Raw genomic sequence first — 23,688 nt, forward strand, 5'->3', positions numbered from 1 at the left:
TTAAGATCTATAGAATTAAAATTACAGGGACAGCTTGGATGTAAAATTGGCTAAGGTGCAGAAAGCAGAGAGTAATGGGGAATAGTCATTGTTCAGACTGGAGGGAAGTATATGGGTTTCTGCTTCCCAGAGGGTCATATTAGGACCACTCCTTTTTTTGAAGTGTATTAACGACATGCACTTGGATGTACAGGGTATAAATCTCAATGGTTGCAGATGACACAAAAAATGGAAGTGTGTAAACAGCTTGGAAAATAGTAACAGATTTCAGGAGGATATAAAAAGGTGAGGTGGACAGACATATGGTTCATAGCAACCTGATGTGACATGAGGAAACACTTTTTTACATAGATCTGGGGATGCATTGCCTAAACAGGTGGTGGAAGCAGATTCAATAGTAATATTCAAAAGAAAATTGGACATATATCAGAAGGCCAAAAAGCTACAGGGTTCTGGGGAAAGAACTGGGATTAACTGAATAGCTTTACCAAAGGGCCAGCTCAAGCATGATGGACTGATGGACTCCTTCTGTGCTGGATGATAGGGTTGAGATACAGTGAGAAACTTCATTGTGAAACACATCTGCAATTTTACTCCTGTCATGATTACAGACTTCATCATTAACAGAATCCTTCTTAAAATAATGATTGTGATCAAAACACTTTAGTAATTCAAAGAAATGCCAATTTTTCGCATTGTGTTGCTTTGTAAATGTTATGCCATTAACAGATTTATTTTCACATTCTTCCAAGGTGCTTCATGTGAACCCTATTAAATGTCTTATCATCCAGCCACTGAATTCCTTGAGCAGAAATTAAAGCATGAGATATCCTGTTTCTATCTAAATTATTTACTAAATACCTGAATCTCCCTCTCTCAGGGTTTCTTTCATTGGTACAATAGGAGTGAAGGGAGAACTTGACCTATCTTATTTAACTCCAACCATTTAATTTAGCCTACATATTAGGTGACTGCTACTAGAGGTAACAAATAAGGACACAAGTCTCACAGAGAATGGCTTATGGCAAGGCTATCCATGGGTGAAGACCATCATCTTTCCTAAAAATTAACTCTTGCTGCGACCTCCCCAAATGGTCCCAGCGAGCCTGCCTTACTTATCTTAATTCCAGGCTCCAGCAGAAATCCTGCAGCCTGGTCTGCTGCAGTCAACGTCTCCATTAATACCGTATAGTTCAACTTCCAAGATGGCAAAAGGTCAACTAGATGGACCTTGGTCTTGTCTTGCCTAGAAATTACTATGTTGTGGCTGAGCAGTGGTTGGAAAAGGTCTTAAGAATATAAAAACATAAGAAATTGTTCAAGATTAGACATTTAGCCTCATGCTTATCTTCTGCTTCAATTTCATGTTCCCTCTTGTTCCCCATATCCCTCGATCGCCTGAGAGACCAAAATATCTGTCTATCTTAGTCAATGATGGAGCATTCACAACCCTCTGGGGTAGACAATTCCAAAATTTTACAAACCCCAAGTGAAGAAACTTCTCTTCATCTCAATCCTAAATGATTGGCCTCTTTTTCTGAGACTATGCTCCTTATTCTAGATTCCCCAGCCAGGGGAAATTACCTCAGTCTTTATCCTGTCGGTCCCTTCAGAATCTTCAGTGTTTCTTTGGGAGTGTTTTGGAGCAATGATGAAGAATTCTGCTCCATATTTACATAAGTTTATATCTAACTTTTAGTGGTAACCTCTCATTGTTCATTTGGGAATACTGTCTAGACTGCTAGTAGGCATGGTTACCCTGAACTGAACAAGCTCTGGTCAGCACAGCTCGATTTTGAGAACTAATCTCAGACAGACATTAGGCCTTCTGTTTGCATATGCAGGCCTCGTCTTTACTTAGACATCTATACTGGAGCCTTTATCAAATTAATGGGAGGATCACGTTCAGCATATTGAACACTTAGAAGCTTGTTTTATGCCTGTAAAATGAATTTCTAGGCTAAGAAAAGTCACAACCGGTGAATTTGTTTAGATTATATTTTCTACTGATAGCTAATTCCATGATATGATGGTTGCAGTATTTGCTATACCAGGTGTAATAAATGTTGCCATTTGGCTTATTGTAAATTTTCAAATAATATGAGTTTCTACCAGTGATACTGGCAAACTCTACATTTGAATTTGTTGCTGCAGGGTTAGCGTAGCTGCTCTCATTTCTTCTGCATGCCAGAATATGTTTCTAAGCCATTATGCACTCAGCTAATTTGCTGGCAGCCTAAGTAAGTTCTCAGTTAGCACTCTGAAATCAAGAGGACTGCAAGTAGACACACAACAATATCTGTATAGAAACAGGAAGAAGAAATGCTTTTCCTGGGGGACCATAAGGGGTGAATTATTTTCTACAGCAGTCACAATGTCAGAGTAATGCCATCAATAAGTTTTACTTCTCCCAATTACAGAAGATGTTGTTACAATCCCAACTGATGTTACTACCAGACAAGCCTGATCCCAGTTTGATAGATCCTAATTTTTATTTTTTGATTAGATATGTGGAGAGTAGCTACTGAGCAGTCATGGGGAGTCAGCTGATGAGCTTTTTACAAAAGCTATCTTATACTCTGTTCACAGTAAGTACACAGTCCATGTAAACCAATAGGTCACCCATAGTCAGACACACCACACTCTGAAACCAAGCGACAGATGCCACCCCAGACAGATGCTTTGGATCTCTCATCAACTCCACCCAGACGCTTGTAACATTGTGAACCAACCAATCTCACTGAACTCCATCTTTCCAATTTCCGCTCTCTAAGAACTCGCTTTAGAATCTTCTCCCAAAACACGCTTTCTCTCGGACGCCTTCCACAGGAGTCCACCTCCAGGGTTTCGAACTCTCCTTCTGATGTTCCTTTCCCCGGGTCACAACGTGCATTTACATTTTCTTCCACGTACTCTTTCTCACCAACTCAGCTGTCAACAGTACACCACTGCCTCACATGCCAGTAGCAAAGAGTTACAGAGACCTTCAGCCGTCTCTTTGGACCTCCTGGCCTCTCGCTTTAAATCTGCTTCCTGAAGATTTTCTTCCTTTAAGCTTGAAGCCTTCCTCTGCTGCTCACTCTTAACTTCACTTAGCAGGACCTTTTCCAGGTTCCTGTCCTTCCTTTGGCTAGAAGGACCTCTTGGGGCTTTCTCCTGTTCCACTCCCCTGGATTTTGAGGACTTTCTTCTTTAGTTTGGAACCTGCTATCTGACCCTTTTCATGTCCTGCCTGTCCTGGCACCTTCTTCCAACTGCACTCAAACTGCTGTTTGTCTTTTGTGTGTGTGTGGGTGGGTAGGTCCTGCCTCTCTGGGCCCCTGTTGCTAGGCAACAGCAGTTTTTTTTCTACTCTGGTGTTTGCTTTAACTTCTCCCCAAGGGTCATAAAACTCATTAGAAATGCAGGTATACAAACAGCTTTAGACTTGTCTCTCTCAAAAATGAAACTAGATCCCAGGTTTCATCTTTTAAAGTGAAACTAAAACTCAACTTGACGTTTTCTTAACCCACAAATACAAATATAACTTAGGCTTAAACTATCTCTTTTTCTTAACAATGTGAATACGAGCGCACATGGTAATATTATGCAAAAATTACTGTGTCACAATAACAGCAACTTGCATTAATACAATACCTTTAAGGTAGATCCCTTGTCACTTTAGAGGAGAAAAGCTCTTCAAGTGTAGTTTGACACTGAGCCACATAAGGAAGCATTAGGACAGATGACAAAACCTTGGGCAAAAAGATACATTTTAAGCAGAACTTTAAAAAGAGACAGAGATAGAAAGACAGAGAAGTTTAGGGAGTGAATTCCAAAGCTTAGGGCCTAGGTATCTGAAGGTACAGCCAACAATGGTGGACCAATTAAAATTGGGGATGTGCAAGAGGCTAGGATCTGATGGGCAGAGGGATCTCAAAGGGTTGGAGGAGGTTACAAAGTTAGGAAAACAATAATGACGATTTTAAATTCAAGGCTTTGCCACTCAAGAACCAAGGAAGGTCAGTGACCCCAGGATTGATGGGTGAGTGGGATTTGGTGTGAGTTAGGATATGAGCAGCACAGTTTTGGAAGAGTTCAGGTTTATTGAGAGTACAAGATGGGAGCTAGTCCAGAGGTAATAGAGACATGGATAAGGGTTTCAGTTCACAGACAAGTTAAGGCTGAGGTGGAGACAGCCATTATTATTACAGTAGAATAAGCGGTATTGATGATGGAGAGGATGTGGGTAGAGAAGCTCAGCTCAGGGTTAAGTAGGAAGCCCGTGGTTGTGACCAATATAGTTCAGCCCAACAATGGCTAGAGAATGGAGTGAAAGGGAATAATTTTGTGGCAAGAACCAAAGGCAATGTGTTTTATCTTCTCAACATTTAATTGGAGGAACTGTCTATCTTTCTGCGCATCCAATTCTGGATGCAGGAAAAGCATCATGATAAATCAGGTGCAATAGAAAGACACAGAGAGGTGGGTAGAGCTGGATGGCATCAGCGTGCATGTAGAACCTAACAGTTTCTTTATGGATGATGTCACCGAAGGGCAACAGATAGATGAGAAATAGGAGAGGGCGAGGAGAGATCCTTGGGGGCTAGCAGACATATTAGTACAAAGGTTGGAAGAGAAGCATCCACATGAGATTCTGTGGCTACACCTGGACAGATAATTTCCATGAGAATGATAGAACTTTGTTGATTGACTGCGTTGTGTCCTAGGCCCAAAAATCTTCAGCTGCTTCATTAATGACCTTCCTGCCTTCATAAGGTCAAAAGTGAGGATGTTTGCTTATGATTGCACAATGTTTAACACCATTCGTGACTCCTCAGATACTGAAGCAGTCCATGTCCAAATACAGCAAGACCTGGATATTGTCCAGAATTGGGCTGAGAAGCAACAAGTATCATTTGCACCACACAAGTGCCAGGCAATGGCCATTCTAAGAAGACAGAATCTAACCATCACCTCTTGGTGTTCAATGGCATTACCATCACTGAATCCCCTACTATCAATATTCAGGCGTTACCATTGATCAGAAACTGAACTGGACTAGCCATACAAATACTATGGCTACAAGAGCTGGTCAGAGACTCAGAATCCTGTGGCATGTAACTTACCTCCTGACTCCCCGATGTCTGTCCACCATCTACAGGGCACAAGTCAGGGATGTGATGGAATACTCTCCACTTGCCTGGATGGGTGCAGCTCCAACAAAACTCAAGATGCTTGACATGATCCAGGGCAAAGCAGCTCACTTTATTCGCACCCCATCAACTAACCCTCACTCCCTCCGCCACCCAACGCACTGTAGCAGCAGTGTGTACAATCTACAAGTTGCGCTGCATGAATTCACCAAGGCTCCTTAGAACTCATCAAGGTTCCTTAGGCAGCAACTTTCAAACACATAACCACTACCATCTAGAAGGACAAGGGCAGCAGACACATGGGAACACCACCACCTGGAAGTCCCCCTCCAAGCCACTCACCATCCTGACTTGGAAATATATTGCCAGTCCTTCACTGTTGCTGGTCAAAATCCTAGAACTTCTTCCCTAACAGCACTGTGGGTGTACCTACAACAAATAGACTGCAGCGGTTTAAACAGACAGCTCACCACCACCTATCTCAAGAGCAACTATGGATGGGCAATAAATGCTGGCCTAGCCAGCGATACCCAAATCCCATGATTGAATAAAAAAATGGATAAACCATAGACTTACCAATATAGTCATTGCATTGTAATTAGTGAAAAGTAGCTATCCACTATGCTAGATTTACAACTTTACTACAATAGTAGAAGTAAATAGGAGCTTACAGCAATTGAGAACTGAAATCCAGTATAACTCATTTCCAAAAAACAGCTATAAGGCATTTTGAAAATCGAATACTAAAATTACAGAGCATTTTGATACATCAGCTAGCTTAACAGAAGATGCAAAAAGGGTTGAAAGCAAAGAAAAATCTGTCTAAGAAGATGGCATGCAGCATAATATAAAATACACAATGACAGGATAACATTTAATGACAATGTAAAGAGAGATGGAGTGAAATAATCAAGACTGAGAGGGAATATTCAGAAAGGATAATCTAAAATAACTCACACACAAAGGATAACATCAGATCAGTAATTGGCATGGATGGAAAACCACTTGAACAAAATGTTTCTTAAAGCCATCAATCTAACAACTGCTCGCTGCCCTCCCGCCATCAGCTAAATATTGAAGAATCAGAACTCCTCTCCAGCTGAAAGTAGAAGATCACAAAATCACAAGATAAATATTGTGAGCAAGTCTATATGTAGACCATTTTAGCTCATCCGTTTAGAAACACCCAGTCTCTAAAATAACTCCATGGGCAGGATTTTCTGGTCATCGGGTGGAAGCGGCCGGGAGGCCTGGGAGCAGCCGGGAAAGGGTCCACTGCCCGCGATCATGACTTCACGCTGGCTGGCCAATCAACAGCCAGCTAGCGTGAAAGGCGCGCCAAGAAGGTCAGCGTTGCCGGGGCAGGGGCGGGAGGAAAGTGAACGCAAAAGTCTGCACATACGCGTCTGAAAGCTTGCTGAAGGCAGGGAGCTGCATCAGGGAGCTGAAGAATTTTAGAAACAAACATGAAGCTTTTGAAAATCGGAAAAAAAACGTTCCCACAGAGGGCTCACTCACATGAACATAAACACAATAAAAATGTCAAAACATTTTTATTTTTTTTTAACTTGTCGGAAACCTTATCCCGCTCGTGAATGAGGTTTCCTAAAAAGTCCAAAGGCCACCTAGCAGATTCGCCCGCCTGTCAACCATAAGGTTGGACAAGCAGTGAAAAATGGCAGTGAATTGAAACTTTAATGGCCTTAACAGGCCTCTTAATTGTCAGCAGGCTCGCTGCCAATTCTCACCAACGTCCGCCGACCAAAACATTGCGGGAGTGCACAATGACGTTCGGGTGCCTGCCTGAGGTCATTGTGTGCTATTTTATGCCTGATCAGGTAGGGCGCACGCCCACTGCAGGACCTAAACTCCTGCCCTATATTTTTAGCTCTGATGTTGTTCATCCTCTTTCCCTTTCTAGACCATTTATCTTGTATACTCCTACATAGACTCTTCATAGTTGCTTCGCTTCAAGGTTGAACAGTCTAAATTTCTGGAGTCATTCGTTATAATTTATTCCCAGAATCAACATTATGGCTCTTCATCTTACTGCCTTCTGGTTTCAATGGCTTGAATTTTGCAGTCATAATGACAACAAAACTGTCAACATTCACAATCATTACTCCACTGAAACTAACAGCACCTCTGGGAGTCCACACGAGCGCAAAGTGACATGGAAATCCAGAAACTGCTGCCAGTGATTCTACACTTCCCCTGAGGGTGAGCTGTTGAGATCCACCCAGAGTGAAATTCCTAAGTAATCAGTGAATTGACAAAAACTGCCACTTTTACTCGGTTAGTCTTACTGTATTTTATTCTTACATGGGACGTGGGCATCACTGGCAAAGCCAGCATTTACTGCCCATCCCTAATTGCCCTTCAACTGTGTGGCTTGCCATTTCAGAGGGCAGTTAAGAGTCAATCACATTGCTGTGGGACTGGATTTATATGTAGGCCAGATCAGGTAAGTTTTCCTTCCTTAAAGGTTGGAATCTGGAACATACTACCTGATGGGGTGGTAAAGGCAGGAACCCTCACAACATTTAAGAAGTATTTTAATGAACACTTAAAACGCCATAGCATACGGGGCTACAGGCCAAGTGCTGGTAAATGGGATTAGAAGAGATAGATGCTTGATGGCTGGCACGGACATGATGGGCCGAAGGGCCTGTTTCTATGCTGTATGATTCTATGACTTCTAAAGGATGACAATCAACAATGGATTCATGGTCCCCACTACTGGGGTTAACTTTTTATGTCCAAGTTATTAATTGAATTCAAATTCCACCAGCTGCCATGGTAGGATTTGAACCCTTGTCTCCAGATCATTAGCCTGGACCTCTGGGTTACTAGTCCATGTATTTTTTTTTGTTTGTTTTAATGTTTGTTTATGGAATGTTATCTTCTATCTTAACGCAATCAGCATCATTTATTTCACTGTCTAAAAATGAATGATAATCAGTGCTTCCTGATTTCCTGATCTGCTGTCTATGAAAATGCCCTAATCTGATTGGCTGTTTACCCTGCATTCTGTCATCACTGTTGTTCAAAGTCTGGTGATCTCATTGACTAGGTGACAGATTTAAACTTCCATTGGGAAAAGGGGTAATCCACATCACAGAGTTTGCTAGTCAGTGGCATGTGGTTTTACTTTGCTACTGACTGGAAAATCCAGCCCAACCTTTCTGCTGTGACTCAATTAACAAATCGAACACACTTTATTCAAGGTGTGGACTGACCAGAGAACTGCAGTTTCTATAAAATGGCCTCTGACTAACATTATAACTTTAACCGGCTCTTAAGAAGAGTCATACGAACTCGAGGTGTTGACTCTGTCTTTCCATCCATGGATGCTGTCGGACCTGCTGAGTTTTTCCAGTATTTTTTGTTTTTGTTTCAGATTTCTAGCATTCGCAGCATTATTATGACTTTGTTGATTGGTACACCACAGTGACTCAACATGTTCCACGGCGAGGTTGCAGACACTGTTAGATCTCTTTCAACTAAATGCTAAAATAGGTCAACACTATTCATAGAATCCATATGTCATTCATTTTTTCCCTAATGTGAAAGAGCTTACAATTATCTATATTGAATTTCACCTGTCATGTTGCTGCCCAATTACAGATTTTATCTGGTTCTCATTGTAGGTCCTTGAATGTCTATCAGATTCAACTGCTGCTACTGCAAGCATCAATCTCCCCCTTGGTTTAGTTTTATTGCCATTGAGTTTTTGAACGCAAGTCCTTGACTATAAATTAGAACGTGTAAGGGCCCCATTGATCTTAATATAGTACTTCAGTTCCTCCCCCACAACGACACACTTCATTCCTGTAATAAGTACCTGCTGCTACCTTCCTTTCAGTTTTTTTTTAATCCATATCCAGATTTCATCAAAGTCAGACTGTCTGTGCCAGATTATCTATTAGCCTTTGAAAGTGAAATGGTACTGTATAAAATAAAATGAAAAGACTTTATTCAAATTTCAGATATTACAACTGAGCTACTGAACATGAAAGGACTAAGGCAGGACTTCTCCACTAGGTTTGTTGTCAAGTGCAAAAGATGGAACCCCACTGGGCAACTGGGAGTTCTGTTGAAGAGTCATGAGGACTCGAAACGTCAACTCTTTTCTTCTCCGCCGATGCTGCCAGACCTGCTGAGTTTTTCCAGGTAAACCTGTTTTTGTTTGGGAAACCACTGTACTGGAAAGCACTTAATATGCCAAAATTGGTTGGTGCACAGGTATTTCATTGCAGTACTCTGGTACGAGCGTCAGCATCTGTATTGCCATATTCGTTGGTGCCCTCTGCCCTTCAATTTTTGTTTTTTCTGACGTTTTCATTCCTTCCTAATTTCCCTCAATGTAGGTTATTTAAAAAAAGGCAGATCATGACTCACATCAGGACAAGGACAGTAGTCACAGTGGCTATAAATGTAACCAGGGCAATGAACTACTGTGTAAGGTTGGAACCAAGGCTCTATACCAATGAGGACTCACTACATATCATTCTCTCTAGCCAGAGAGAAGCAGGCAGAACAAGTGCACAGCTTCACTCGGATTGCAGGCTTCCCCGATGCAGGGTGGCATTGACTGCATGTATACTGTTTTGCAGGCTCTGCTTGTTAGCTCAGCCCTACACCTGAACCAAAAGAAATTCCACTTCCTTGGCGTACAGTTGTGACCAAAGGCAGCAAAACATGCAGTCCAATGCCTGATATCCTCGCAGCAATCATGATGCCTTTATTCTGCAGCAGTCAACTGTGCCAGCTGCATGGAGCCACCACAACAAACCAAAGGGTGGCTACTGGGCATCAAGGGATATCTGCTGACATAGCTTAAGACTGGTGCACAACCATGACAAAATGAGTAGCACATATACAATGAAAGTCATGCTGCCACGTGAAAAGTGATAGGGCGACCAATGTGCCCTCTAATTTACTCTTTGTTGTGCGTGGCCTATGCAGTAAATGTGTGGTATTTTTTAATTGTTTTTTTGCATGGCCACGTACTCATCACATCTGAAAATGTATGGCTTTTGGTGACTTTGTGTTTGCACAGCTTTGAGCGAACATTGGGACAGACTATTTTGTGTGCTGAAACAACACTTCCAATGGACTGGGGAAGCCCTTCAGTACTCTGCAGAGTGGGTGTAAGGATGCATGTCATCTTCTGCATGCCTCACATAGACCCCATCACGAAAGGACTACCCTTACCACTGTTATGATAAGCAGCTGAGGAGTAGGAGGATGATGGGGGTAAGAGAAAGAGAGGAGGCAATCTAGAGAGCCCTTTTCTGCTCAGACTATCCATGACGAACCCATTCGAGTACAATACCAGTAAATACAGCCTAATTCCCAATTCACCAAGTTTCCTGCCTTAACTTTTCACTGTTACTGGCTATCACTGTGACTTTTGATTACAAAGCAAAAATAAAAGCCACCACAAAATAAACATTCCAAACTAAATTTATAAATGAAATCAAATAATATTGAATACAAAAGTTAACTAATCACCCTTGCGCATTCTTTTAGTGATTGTCTCCTGTGTGCCTTTGTCTTTCCTACTGCTTCTATGAAGCGGCTACAGCACGGTGGTGGAAAGGTTCTGACTTAAAGTCGAAGAGACACAGCTAGCTTTGGAGGATGACCTCCAGCAGCGCTGAGCCTAGGTTCTACAGACTGCACCATTTTGTCATGGAGGGTAGTAGTCTGGGCTGGCTGATGGGCAGAAGCAAGGACATTGGCAATATGGTAGGGGATAGGAGGATGAATGTTATCTTCCTGAGAGAGAACAGCAGGTGCACAGACCGTGGAGCCACCACTATGCCCCTGGGACCGCACTTCAGTAGTCTAGTTAGAGTTAGTTAGAGGACAGATTTATGGACAGCTGTGACTGCCTGCACACTTTAATCCACAGCAGTCTGAGTTTGCATTGCATCAAACTGACCTTGCATGAGAGCACAGAGCTTCCACAGCAGCCGCTCAGATGTTCAGTAGCTAATTGCTTATGCTGCAAAGAAAGTTACAAAACTGGCCATCAGATGCTGTCGGCCAAATGGAGCTCATCCCCAATTCCATGCTGGAAGGTGTGTGTTCTAAACTCTGTGCAAAACCGTGTGTTAAGTTAGCTTTGGACTCCTCCATGCTCCTTGCCATTGACTGCAGGCTTTCTGGTAGGCTTCCCAATGCACCAGGAATTGTATTATTCATAGTCATCACCATTCTTCCATAGTTTCCCCTTCGACGTCCTCATCAGAGTCCTCTACAACAGAACTCATGTGCGAGCTCGCCCTCCAATGACCTGGCACCTGCGTTATCCTGGCCTGCTGCACTGGCTTCAAGACACTCATGCCTGCTGCCTCACCTATGCGCCGTCCTTCCAAATTATGGGCAGTTTCAGTATCTGACCTGGTAGCTGTGAATGTGTAATCAAGAGATGGGGCATCTTCATCATCACCGTCTCTTCATAGTTCATGCGCTTCATGCACTTCCTGGCCAGGTTCCACTACTTGGTTATCTGAAAGGGAAAAGTCACAACACTAAGGTTATGGTGCAAGGAGAGAGAAAGCAAGAGGTGCATACACCATCTACAGTTTGTAAATCAGAAGAGATGGTGGGATGAGCAAGATGTAACAAGTGAGGAGAAAGAAGAGGTATGAGGATACTATTTATCTTCAACAGCTGGCCAATGCACCAGCAATGACAATTTCAATAATGGCCAGCACCATCTCCTCCACTGGGAAGGGGAGGTGGTGGTCGAGGGAACTTTAGGATATGCCTGCTGTCTGTGGTTGTGTGCTATGTTGTCCTGCAAGAGAGAGGGAAGCGTATCCGTGAGTGTGGTACAACCTGTGGTCGTCAGGGTCGAACAACTGGCAGTGTTTGCAAGCTATGAGATGTGGGTGTGAAGTTTGCAGCAGTGCTAAGTGTGTGAGGGTGAGGTGGGACAGAGGAATGTCAAGTAAGAATGCTGGTTGATGAAAGAGTGATATGTGGTGAATTGAGCAGTGTCTGAAGAGCAGTTGGCAGGATATGCCACTTGAAGGTGAATTCACTGATACTGATCACTCCTGTGATGTCACTGAACTTCTTGCTGCATTGCATCCAGGTGCTCAGGGATAGATGACCATGGCTATCTGCCCCCACTGCCTTCTGATTATGTGCCTGTAAGGCCTCATGGTGCCCTTCTGGATATAAAATATCTCAACTCCCTTCCACCCCCTCTACCAAGACCTCGAGCAGCATTCGAAAACCTTGGAGCCCACTCTCTCCCATGTTCGGCATTCCTCAATGTTTCCTAGGTCACAGTTACATCCTGCCCATCTTGTCCGCAGCACCTCCAGCCACAATGGACCTCCCCTGTAGGCTAACTTTAAACAGTGCAAGTTAGATTTACATGGTGCTAATCACTTAAGATATTGGATATCTGCTGATATATCCAGCCGATAAACAGCGTGGTTAGAGCTGGCTAGATGCTGAAATTATTGAAGCAGCAGCAGCACAAAATTGGCATGCATTCGCATCAGAGTTCTCCTGGATGCCATCTCACTGAGGTCTTCATGAATGCCCCGTAGCAGAACTCTAAATGACTTTGGCAGTGGCACACATTGGCCCAGATCATCCATTCTCCGGATGGTTGTAACCCAGAGGTACCCCAGCTGATGTTTATGGGGGGGCCCCTGGAAAGTGCCCATGCCCTGGCTATATAGGAAATGCCTGGGAAATTTCAACTTTCATTAGATAATTACCCTGCATCTGGAACGCTCTGAAATTCCAATTTAAATTCAGAGACTTCAATGGTTCAGGCTCACTTACCAGAATAGTTATCAGAAAAAAGTTAGAAGGATTAAAATCAGTTCTAACTTCTAACTACTGACTCCCTGATTGCCCACTGGACCCTCCGACGCCCCTCGACAACCCCTGACCACCCGATTACTCCCACCACCTCGACCTCCCTGACCACCTGATTAACTCCCCACCCGCCGACTACCTACTCCAACAACCTCTTGACCACCTGACTACCACCACCCCCTGATCCTCCACAACAACCCAAGCCCCCCCTGACCATCCGGCTCCGCCAAACACCCAACGACCTCCTCTTGACCGCCTACCCCCTCATCCATTCACCCTACGCACTTACCTTTTCTCCATAGCTTGTAAAAGTAGCTGGGATATTTAAACTTACTAGAATATGGCAGTTAGTGCTGTATAAAAGGGGACGTAGCTTGGCTTCTCCCAATGCTCCAAGGGCAGGACACCAGAACTGGTATGCTCCACATTTCTAAGCAGGCCCGGGTTGGGGTTCCAGAGAGAAATGTAAAGCGCCAGTGCGTGGTAAGTAAATAGGAGCATAGTGGCAATCTGATGGTGATTGCTACTCCATGGAAGATTTGGCCCAAGCTATCCTTACCACAGCTTGGATGATTGGGAGATTGGAAGTAGGTCACTCAGTGGAAAATGAAAAGTATTTGGGATTCTTCATCTAGTGAAGGATGCTGATTCAAATGATTTAAGTATAAGTAATGCTCCAGTCTGCTTGGCCACAATCGTTGGCTATTCGCATTCAGCCTCTCTCAAAGAAAAAGTGGAACAGGTCCCAGGCGGTAGGTCAATTTTCATCTGCCTGCCACCCTGATTTTCAGCATGAACGTGCGTTAGATGGTCAGAAATCAACACAAATGCAGCATTCAGTTAACGTGGGTCACTTTCCATACTACTCATAATCAGCCAGCGGTACAATTTGACTTTTCACTCTGGAATCACCTCCAGGAAACATATGATTCACTATTATGGATCGCAAAGAACACCATACCACAGTCAGAAAGAAGGAATGCTTTTCCAACTTAATGGAAATCTATTTAATTGAACCAGGGAAACTACACTTCACTCTCATCAATACCAGCACCTTATTCCACTACATAGGTTTGAACGTCATATCAGTTAAGATCTAAATCTTACACATAAAAATATTTCACTTAGTGAAAGTGTCCATTTGCACATTTAGCCAGCACCTTTATAACATTTAATGACTCTGGAAAATAAGCTTACTCTTGACTGATTCAGTATAAACAGTTAAAATGTAAGTATTTAACATCTTAAAATGTCAATATGCAAGTACAGTATTAAAGAGGGTTCATAAAGGCGTACAAGGCATCATTTTTAAACCATAGAGTGCATATTTACATTTCACCTTTCAGGGTGTTCTCAAAACACACAATAAGGTGTATCACCTTGTATGAGGGAGAGTTAAAAAGTGGGTGAATGGTCAACAATGCATAACACTTCACATTTCTGCAGTGCAACTAACGTTAAATTATGTACACACTTAGAATAAAGTTACCACTGTAATAGACAACAAGAGCTGAGAAACTCCAGAAATAGATCAATTGTGACAGACTAAAAAACAATCTAATCACTTCAAAGTATTAAGTTCAATCCCAAGAGCTAGTATTTATTTTTTTTCTGTTTAACATTAACACTTGGTGCTTAACTCAGAGTTTATCAGGATTATCTTTCTTGCTACTAATTTCCTCTGAATTTAAGTTTTTTGGCTAGTGAAAACAAAATTAGCATTCTGAACAGCTTGACTCAGAAAGATGGTTTATTATTCAATAGTCTTTCCATTCTTCTCTGTGGAAAAGCATCTAGCCTTAGTGCATCTCTCTGGGTTGCTGGATTAGCCTCAATTTTATCCATCCCTGTTTGCCTGTTAAATTGCAGTTAGGAACTAACCCATGGGGCAGAATTTTGCCGTCGGCGAGCAGGGTGCAGGGCCTCCTCACCAACTCGTAAAATGACGTAGGATAACGTCGGGCGGAACCCCTGACATCATCCCACCCCATTTAAATCTTCAGGAAGGCGGGGGCGCAGCAAAGTCAGCTGCGGGACCGCTGACCTGTCAATGGCCAATTGCGGCCATTGACAGGATCATTTAAACAATTAAAGCACCTGCCCTTCCAACCTTAAGGTTGGCAGGCAGACCAGGAGCCCCGGCAGTAAATAGAGAAAACATGAAACCTCAACCAGCAGCAGAATCAGGTTTCAGTCAGGGTTTTAAAAAGTTTAATAAAGTTATAGTGTAAATTATGAACATGTCCCATCTCATGTGACACTGTCACATGAAGGGGACAGCCACAGGGAGATGTGCACTCTTTGGTGCGCATGCGCAAAAGAGCGCACTCTCGCTTTTGGGGAATACCCCTCAGCCACACAGGGAGCACATAGCACTTCCCACCAGATGTCACACTGGGCGGGCCTTAATTGGCCCGCCTACATAAAATGGTGGTGTAGCCCGCTTCTCCGGCGGGGATCGGCTCCCCGCCCGCCGGAGGTTGGGTCGGGCCCACCCGCCCAACAGGCAGAAAATTCTGCCCATAGTCTCACCAACTCCGATCGTAAATTGCAGGTGGCAAGAACAGTAGTACAAAGCCAGCAGGTTCCGTTTGCAGGCTGGTCTTCAATATGTAATCGGGGGCCAACCTGATAGTTTAACCTGAGGTCTGTGCGTGGGAGTAGCAACAGAATTCTCACCAGGCTAAAGCTGCTGGAAACAGGTTCAATTAGTTCCGCTGTGGGTCAGATGGAACAAGCGTGCTCCCAGGCCGTTCAAGCAGAATGTGGGCCACTCCAATCCTGACCATCACCACCAACCCTTCTCCATCGCCACCCCTTAATGGCAAGCTCATTGTCTCTTGCCGTCTCTTCAGATACAGCTCATCCATTTATAGGCCCACTTGATGATGGCATCAGGTAGGCCTCAAGTGTACAAAAGCAAAATACTACAAATGGATCTGGTGAAAGATCATCGACTTGAAATGTTAACACTGCTTCCCTCTCCACAGATGCTGCCTGATCTGCTGAGTACTTCCAGAATTCTCTGTTTTCATTTCAGGTATCAAGGATCAATGGCCTTCCATCTGCCTGATCTTCAACTGCCCATTGACCCACTCATTTTTCAGAACAGAAATGGAGTTCCAGTAGCTGCACACTTCCGCCTCCCCCACATTTCTACTGGGACAATGGAAGCAATCACTACAGTTCATTGTTTGGTTTTGTTGGAGATTACAACACCACATCAATTAATGGAACAAAACTGCTGTATTTAGTAGAGTTAACAACAATTGGATTTAGAAGGAATTTACTTGTTAAAAGAAAATTCATAACAGCAACTACAGTGAAAACAGCTCAATTACCGATGAGTTTCAGTTATAACATATAAATTAACTAGGAAGACTGAAAACAAACAAGTTAAACACTACAACAGTTCAGGGTGACAACTCCAAAGTGGCACAATTTATTTACAGCATTTCCTGAAAATAAATGACATGCACCAGGAGGCAAATCTTCACGTTTAGAGTGCAATGGCTTAGAATCAATTCAAAATGGATTTTATATATTAATCAGATAACCTTTAATGGTCAAAGCAAACAGCAACTCGGTTAAAAATAATTAGTGTCAGCATTATGTCATGAGGAAGAATTGTATCTTACCAACTAAATCAGCCATTAGTTCAACTATGCATTCATCTGCTAAAGCCCAAGGAAAGGCACCAGCAAAATGCCCATGTACACCTCTGCGGGAAAAATAAAATACAGTTAGAAAGAAAGAATTGCATTAATGTTGCACTATTCATAACCTCAAAGTATCCCAATGCACCTAATTGCTTTCGAACTATAATAATTATTGTTTTGTAGGTAAATTCAACAGCCAATTTATACATTGCAAAGTCCAACGCTTAAAATTAAAGTCTCCTGTGGTAGCATGTCTAAAATTGGGTTACCCTAAATTCAGCCAGCCGCAGGCCCACTGTGTTAAAAAAAGTCTGCATGCAGCCTAAGCAATGATCATTAAAGGGACTACTACAGGCCACTATTTTGATGATGTTAAACTTACTCTAGGAGTGTCTTAGAGATAGTCAGTATATAGTTTTTTTAAAAACTATTTAATTTACACCATTTACAAAGACCTCATGTTAAGTATATTGTTCTCTGAACACAGACTGTTCTGGGTCTTCTCTCAGAGCCTCTTGGTCACCTGACCTTGATGTCATGCTTACATCATCATTAACATCATTGTCTAATCAGCATAAACATTAACCCTTTACCCTACATTTCCCTCCAAATATAATCTCAAAACTGTTAAATTATTGTGTTAAACTAGTTACATTTCCACCATCTCTCCCCAAAGTCATAAGCTCATAGGTTGAGCCTGTCTGGTGCTTTTAGGACTCTCCCTGATCTCGTCTCAAGTATTCTTGGTTGGGGATGCTAGTCTAAGATCAGTTCCTAGACTCGAGCATCATTTCTGGGGGGTGTTTGCAGTAGAGCCCGCCTCATCAGTCCCATCATGGTAATACTGGAATGATTTTCTCCTTGCAGTTTCAAGGGGCATCAGAGCCTTTCTGTTCTTTCAGAGAACCCAAAGTGGCGTTTTCACAAGGTATGATCGTGGATGCTGAGTTTGGCCTATGTATAAGAAGGGTAGCAGGGATAATCCAGGAAATTACAAGCCAGTGAGTCTTAAGTCAGTGGTACGGAAATTATTGGAGAAGATTCTTCGTGACAGGATTTACTACCATTTGGAAGCAAATGGGCGTATTAGTGAGAGGCAGCATGGTTTTGTGAAGGGGAGGTCGTGTCTCACTAACTTGATCGCGTTTTTCAAGGAAGTGACAAAGATGATTGACGATGGAAGGGCAGTGGATGTTATATACATGGATTTCAGTAAGGCCTTTGACAAGGTCCCTCAGGGCAGACTGATACAGAAGGTAAAGTCACGCGGGATCAGAGGTGAGCTGGCAAGATGAATACAGAATTGGCTTGGTGATAGAAGACAGAGGGTAGCAATGGAAGGGTGCTTTTCTGAACGGAGAACTGTGACTAGTGGAGCTCCGCAGGGATCAGTGCGAGGACCTTTGCTGTTTGTAGTATACTTAAATGATTTGGAGGAAAATGTAACTGGGCTAATTAGTAAGTTTGCAGATGACACCAAGGTTGGAGGAGTTGCAGATAGTGAAGAGGATTGTCAAAGGATACAATGGGATATAGATTGGTTAGAGACTTGGGCGGAGAAATGACAGATGGAGCTTAATCCGGACAAATGTGAGGTAATGCATTTTGGAAGGTCTAATACAGGCAGGAATTATACAGTAAATGGCAGAACATTTCAGTGCATCGATGGGCAGAGGGATCTGGGTGTACAGGTCCACAGGTCACTGAAAGTGGCAAAGCAGGTGGATAAAGTAGGCAGGAAGGCATATGGCATGCTTGCCTTCATTGGCAGGGGTATTGAGTATAAAAGCTGGGAAGTCATGCTGCAGCTGTATAGAACCTTGGTTAGGCCACACTTGGAATATTGCGTGCAATTCTGTTCGCCACATTACCAGTAGGATATGGAGGCATTGGAGAGGGTGCAGAGGAGGTTTACCAGGATGCTGCCTGGTCTGGATGTTATTAGCTATGAGGAGAGATTGGAGAAACTTGGATTGTTCTCACTAGAGCGACGGAGATTGAGGGGCAACTTGATAGAAGTTTACAAAATTATGAGTGGCATGGACAGAGTAGTCAGAAGTTTTTTTCCCCAGAGTGGAAGAGTCAATTACTAGGGGACATAGATTTAAAGTGAGAGGAGAAAAATATAGAGGAGATGTGCGGGGCAAGTTTTTTATGCAGAGGGTACTGAGTGTCTGGAATTCGCTGCCAGAGGATGTGGTGGAAGCAGGTACAATAGTGGTGTTTAAGAGGCAGCTTGACAAATACATGAATAGGATGGAAATAGAGGGATACGGACCCTGGAAGTGCAAAATGTTTTAGTTGATGGGCAACATGATCGGCGCAGGCTTGGAGGGACGAAGGGACTGTTCCTGTGCTGTACTTTTCTTTGTTCTTTGTTGACTGCACCTTCTGCCTGATAGTCTCTTATGCACATCTTTTGCACAGCTCCTAATGTGGGTGGTGTTCTTACTCTATGCCAGTGATTATATCAACTGGACTGTTTCTCTTTGTGTGTTTGCTCATGATTCAGTTCATGATCTTGTAAGGAGTTGTTGCATTTGAGTTTATGTTGCGGTGAAAGAAGTTGGGTCTTCAGCCTTCTCCCAATCAGTAGATCTGCTGATGAAAAACCATTATTTAATGGTGTTGCCCTGTAATTGAGTAAAGTTAACTCTAGGTCATTGTTCTTTTCAATCAACATTTTGATGGTTTTTACACCTCTCTCTGCTTCTCCATTAGCCTGCAACTGATGTGGCAAACTGGTCACATGGTGAAATCCATATTCCGGTACGAATTGCCAGAAACGTTCATTCATAAACTGCTTCATTTGGAATATTATTGTAGAGTAAATGTGTTTCAAAGCTTTCACCACAGCTTCTGCAGCTCTGGTACAGAGTCTGCTGATTTCCAACCAGCGAGAGTAATAGTCAATGACTAAAGTATAGGCTATTCCTCAGAAGTCAAACAAATCCATTTCCAAATAAAAACAGAAAATGCTAGAAAAACTTAGCAGATTTGATAGCATCTGTGGTGAGAGAAACAGAGTTAACGTTTCGAGTCTGTATGACTCTTCTTCAGAGCTAAAGAAGTAGAAAGTGATGGAATTTATACTGTTTAAGTGGGGTGGAGCAGGTAAAACAGGATAGGAGGTCAGTGATAGGTGAGGGATAAGGAGAGATTGACAAAGATTTCATGGACACAAGACAAAGGGAATGTTAATGGCAGTGGTAAGGGCTGAAGAAGGTACTGGTCGTGGCATAAAGGTAAAAAAGCAGAATGTGTGAATAGCATGGCAAGGGTCAGCAATCTGTAAAATAACAACATAGAACAAGTGACAGATGGTCCTTTTGGGGGTGGGGAGGGGGTAGTGATTGGGGTAAAAGGATAGAAAAGGGATAAAAAGAAAGGATAAAAGGAGGATAAAACAATGAATAAAAATAAGTGAATTAAAAATATAACATAAATTTTTAAAAAGGGATTAAAAAAGGGGTGAAGATGGAGGAAAGAGTTCACGGTCTGAAGTTGTTGAACTCAGTGTTAAGTCTGGAAGGCTGTAAAGTGCTTAATTGGAAGATGAGGTGCTGTTCCTCCAGTTTGCGTTGGGCTTCATTGAAACACTGCAGTAGGCCAAGAATGGACATGTGGGCATGAGAGCAGGGTGGTGTGTTAAAATGGCAAGCGACAGGATCATGCTTACGGACAGACCAAAAGTGTTCCACAAAGCGATCACCCAGTCTGCTTTTGGTCTCCCCAATGTAGAGGAAACCACATTGGGAGCAGCGAGTGCAGTAGACCAAATCGAAGGAGGTGCAAGTGAAAGCGCTGCTTCACCTGAAAGGAGTGTTTGGGCCCTTGGATGATGAGGGTGGGGTGGGGGGGTGTGGGTGGGGGAGAAGGTAAAGTAGCAGGGGTTGCACCTTCTGCAATTGCATGGGAAGGTGCCATGGGAAGGGGATGAGGTGTTGAGGGTGATGGAGGAGATGACCAAGGTTCCCAAAAGGGAACAGTCCCTATGGAATGCTGGTGGGGGAATGAGTGGAAGTTGTGTTTAATGGTGGCACCATGTTGGGGTTGGCGGAAATGCAGGGGCATGATCCTTTGAATGCAGAGGCTGGTGGGGTGAAAAGCAAGGACAAGTGGCACCCTATCATGGCTCTTGGACGGAGAGGAAGGTGTGTGAGCAGAGGCACAGGAGATAGGTCAGGCACGGTTGAGGCCCCTGTCAACTACTGTGAGGGAAAATCCTCGGTTAAGGAAGAAGGAAGACATGTCAGAAGCACAGTTTTGGAAAGTGGCATCATCAGAACAGATGTGACAGAGGCGAAGGAACTGAGAGAATGGGATGGACTCCTTACAGGAAGCAGAGTGTGAGGAGCTGTAGTCAAGGTAGTTGTGGGAGTTGGTCGGCTTGTAATGAATATAGGTGGTCAGTCTATCACCAGAAATGGAGACAGGGAAGTCAAGGAAAGGAAGGGAAGTTTCAGAGATGGACCATGTGAAGGATAATGGAAGCAAAACTGATTTTCCAGGTCCAGACGAGAGCATGAAGCGGCACCGATATAGTCATCGATGTACCGAGAAAAGAGTTGTGGGAGAGGGCCCGAGTAGGACTGGAACAAGGAATGTTCTACATACCCCACAAAAAGACAGGCATAACCAGGGCCCATGCATGTACTCAAAGCCACACCTTTTATTTGGAGGAAGTGAGACAAGTTAAAGGAGAAATTGTTCAGTGAGAAAACAACTTCAGCCAGGCAGAGGAGAATGGTGTTGGATGGGGATTGTTCGAGCTTCTATTCAAGGAAGAAGCAGAGAGTCCTCAGACCATCCTAGTGGGGGATGGAGGTGTAGAGGGATTGGACATCCATGGTGAAGAGGAGGCGGTTAGGGCCAGGGAGCTGGAAATTGTTGATATGACATAGGGCATCAAAGGGATTGCACATGCAGGTGGGAAGCAACAGGGCAAGGGGAGAGAGAATGGAGTCAAGATAGGAAGAAATGAGTTCCATGGGGCAGGAACAGGCTGACATGATCGGTCTACCGGAACAGTCCTGTTTGTGGATTTTGGGAAGGAGCTAGAAGCGGGCTGTCCGCTCCTACCCGTTCCTAACCTTTGCCAAAGTCTGGATGGAAATATTGATGGTATTAATGCTTCAGTTGGTTCTTGGCTGTTGATGGCACAAGTATGGCACATTGAAATAAATCCTTCAGTGGACTTCCAAATCCACGGCTACCATACCAATTGTTGTGCCTGTGCTCTGTATTTGGTAATGCCCAAATGACCACCATGGAGCTTTGGAAAAAAAAATGCCTTCTCATATCTCTCTCAGGATTACTTAGCTGTCATAGAAGGTCATCAAAAATTGTCAAGTTTTATCTTGCTCATGGTATTGTCTTAACGTCTGATTACTTGGAATATATTCAGGAAACTGTCTTGGCAGTGTGTTCTGATCTGATTGCATTGTGTGTCCTTCAGCTGGGGTTGTCTAATCTCCCTGAATTTGTTTGCAGAGACCAGTAGAGTAATTGTTATTGATGAGAAATATGCCTCCATCTAAGAAATGAGTGTCAAGTGATGCTACGTAGTCCGGTTGACTGTAGCTCTCTTCAGTGTGTTGGCAGTTGTCTGACTTTTTCCTGTCATGTACTCTATTATAGAGTCATAGTATGAGGCTTAGCTGGAAACACTGTATCTTTGGGTCATCTTAGTAATTTCCTTGGAGTTCAGAGGAGAGTAACCAGAGGTTTATGGTCCATCTCGATCCTGCATTTTAAGCCCATTAAGAATTCTGACATTTTTTTGAAAGGCCATGTCATGACTTGTGCTTCTTTTTCATTTTGCTCCCCCTGCTGGGCATTCACTGCAAAGAAGTTGTTCTTTGGCACTGCATTTGGCACATTTTAAAATAGGCGGAAGTGTTCTTTCCACCACTTTGGCGGTTTTGGCAGGCTTTTTCACGTGATTTTCGGTGGATGGGGCTTCCGACTTTGGGCCTACATACTGGATCGACCTCTCCCAAGCCTCAACGTCTCATACACCCCGATTCTAACATTAAATGCTCCTTGGTTTGCAAAACGTCCAACAGCGCGTCATGCCAGCTACAATGTGGTTGCAAGTTAACTCATGTTTTAAAGCGTCATAGTTGCAACTGCTGGCCAGCTGATACAAATTGTTAATAACTGAATCAATGGATTCACCCGGCCTTTGAATCTCACCCGTTTAATAACCTGATTCTTCTTAGAGCTGAAGTAATTATCAAAGGCCCTCAAAACCTCCTTGTAGGATGTCAAGGTCACTGCGACTCCATGTCTTGCCAGGACATATCAGCCATGGGCCCAATCATGTAGAGAAGGGTAATGACCTGGTGTTTTTGTGCCTCTTCTTGTAAGCCCAAATCTGTTCACTACCTTTCAAACTGTCGCCTCCAGAGCTCCCATCACTGTTCTTGCTGTGGAGCTTCAATATTTTGGAAGGGCTGTGGAAGGGGTAGTATCTGTTCATTAACTGCTGACATCATGTGTGGTTCACTGGCACCTACCAAGGTACGCTTTAGTTTTGTTCTTCTTTGTTGTGAAGTTGAGCTCTTCCAAGGTCTTCCCTTGCAGATTACCAATCTGTGGTCTTAATTTCTTAAACTGCAACCTCCAACATGGCCACCATGTTATGATAAGGTTTCACTTACTCTATGAGTGACTTCAAGATAGTTAGTATGTTGTTTTCCTTGAAACTTTATTTACACTATTGTAAAGAAAATATAATTTTTTCCAATATTATTGTGGGATACCGTGAAGCAGGTTTGTGAAGACTGTGTGTGTGTGTGTACACGCGCGCTTGTGTGTGTGACTAACTTAATTAGACTGAAGATAGTCTGACTGCAAGGTTTAAGTCATCAAATGTTGAAGGTGTTAAGTAGTGGGGTACAAGTAAATAAGTTAGAGCTAACATTTGCATTTTTAGATAAGTTGAGGGGTTGTTTGAATTTCAAAGGAAAATGTTTGCATCTTGCTCATAGTAAACAAAGTAGTGGGATATATATTTTTTTATTGACCCAAAAGCA

At 43.2% G+C, this 23,688-nt stretch overlaps 1 protein-coding gene across 1 annotated transcript in view; it reads right to left on the bottom strand.

Moving 5' to 3' along the window:
- The window catches only part of kynu (kynureninase), a 166,539-nt gene that overhangs the window by 116,584 nt on the left and 26,267 nt on the right, over positions 1-23,688 (bottom strand). Inside the window, 1 exon segment of the mRNA XM_041200223.1 lies at positions 16,628-16,710. Within this exon segment, the coding sequence (XP_041056157.1) occupies positions 16,628-16,710 (83 nt within the window).

The sequence above is a fragment of the Carcharodon carcharias genome, chromosome 12, assembly GCF_017639515.1.
Source record: "Carcharodon carcharias isolate sCarCar2 chromosome 12, sCarCar2.pri, whole genome shotgun sequence".
Taxonomy (NCBI): domain Eukaryota; kingdom Metazoa; phylum Chordata; class Chondrichthyes; order Lamniformes; family Lamnidae; genus Carcharodon; species Carcharodon carcharias.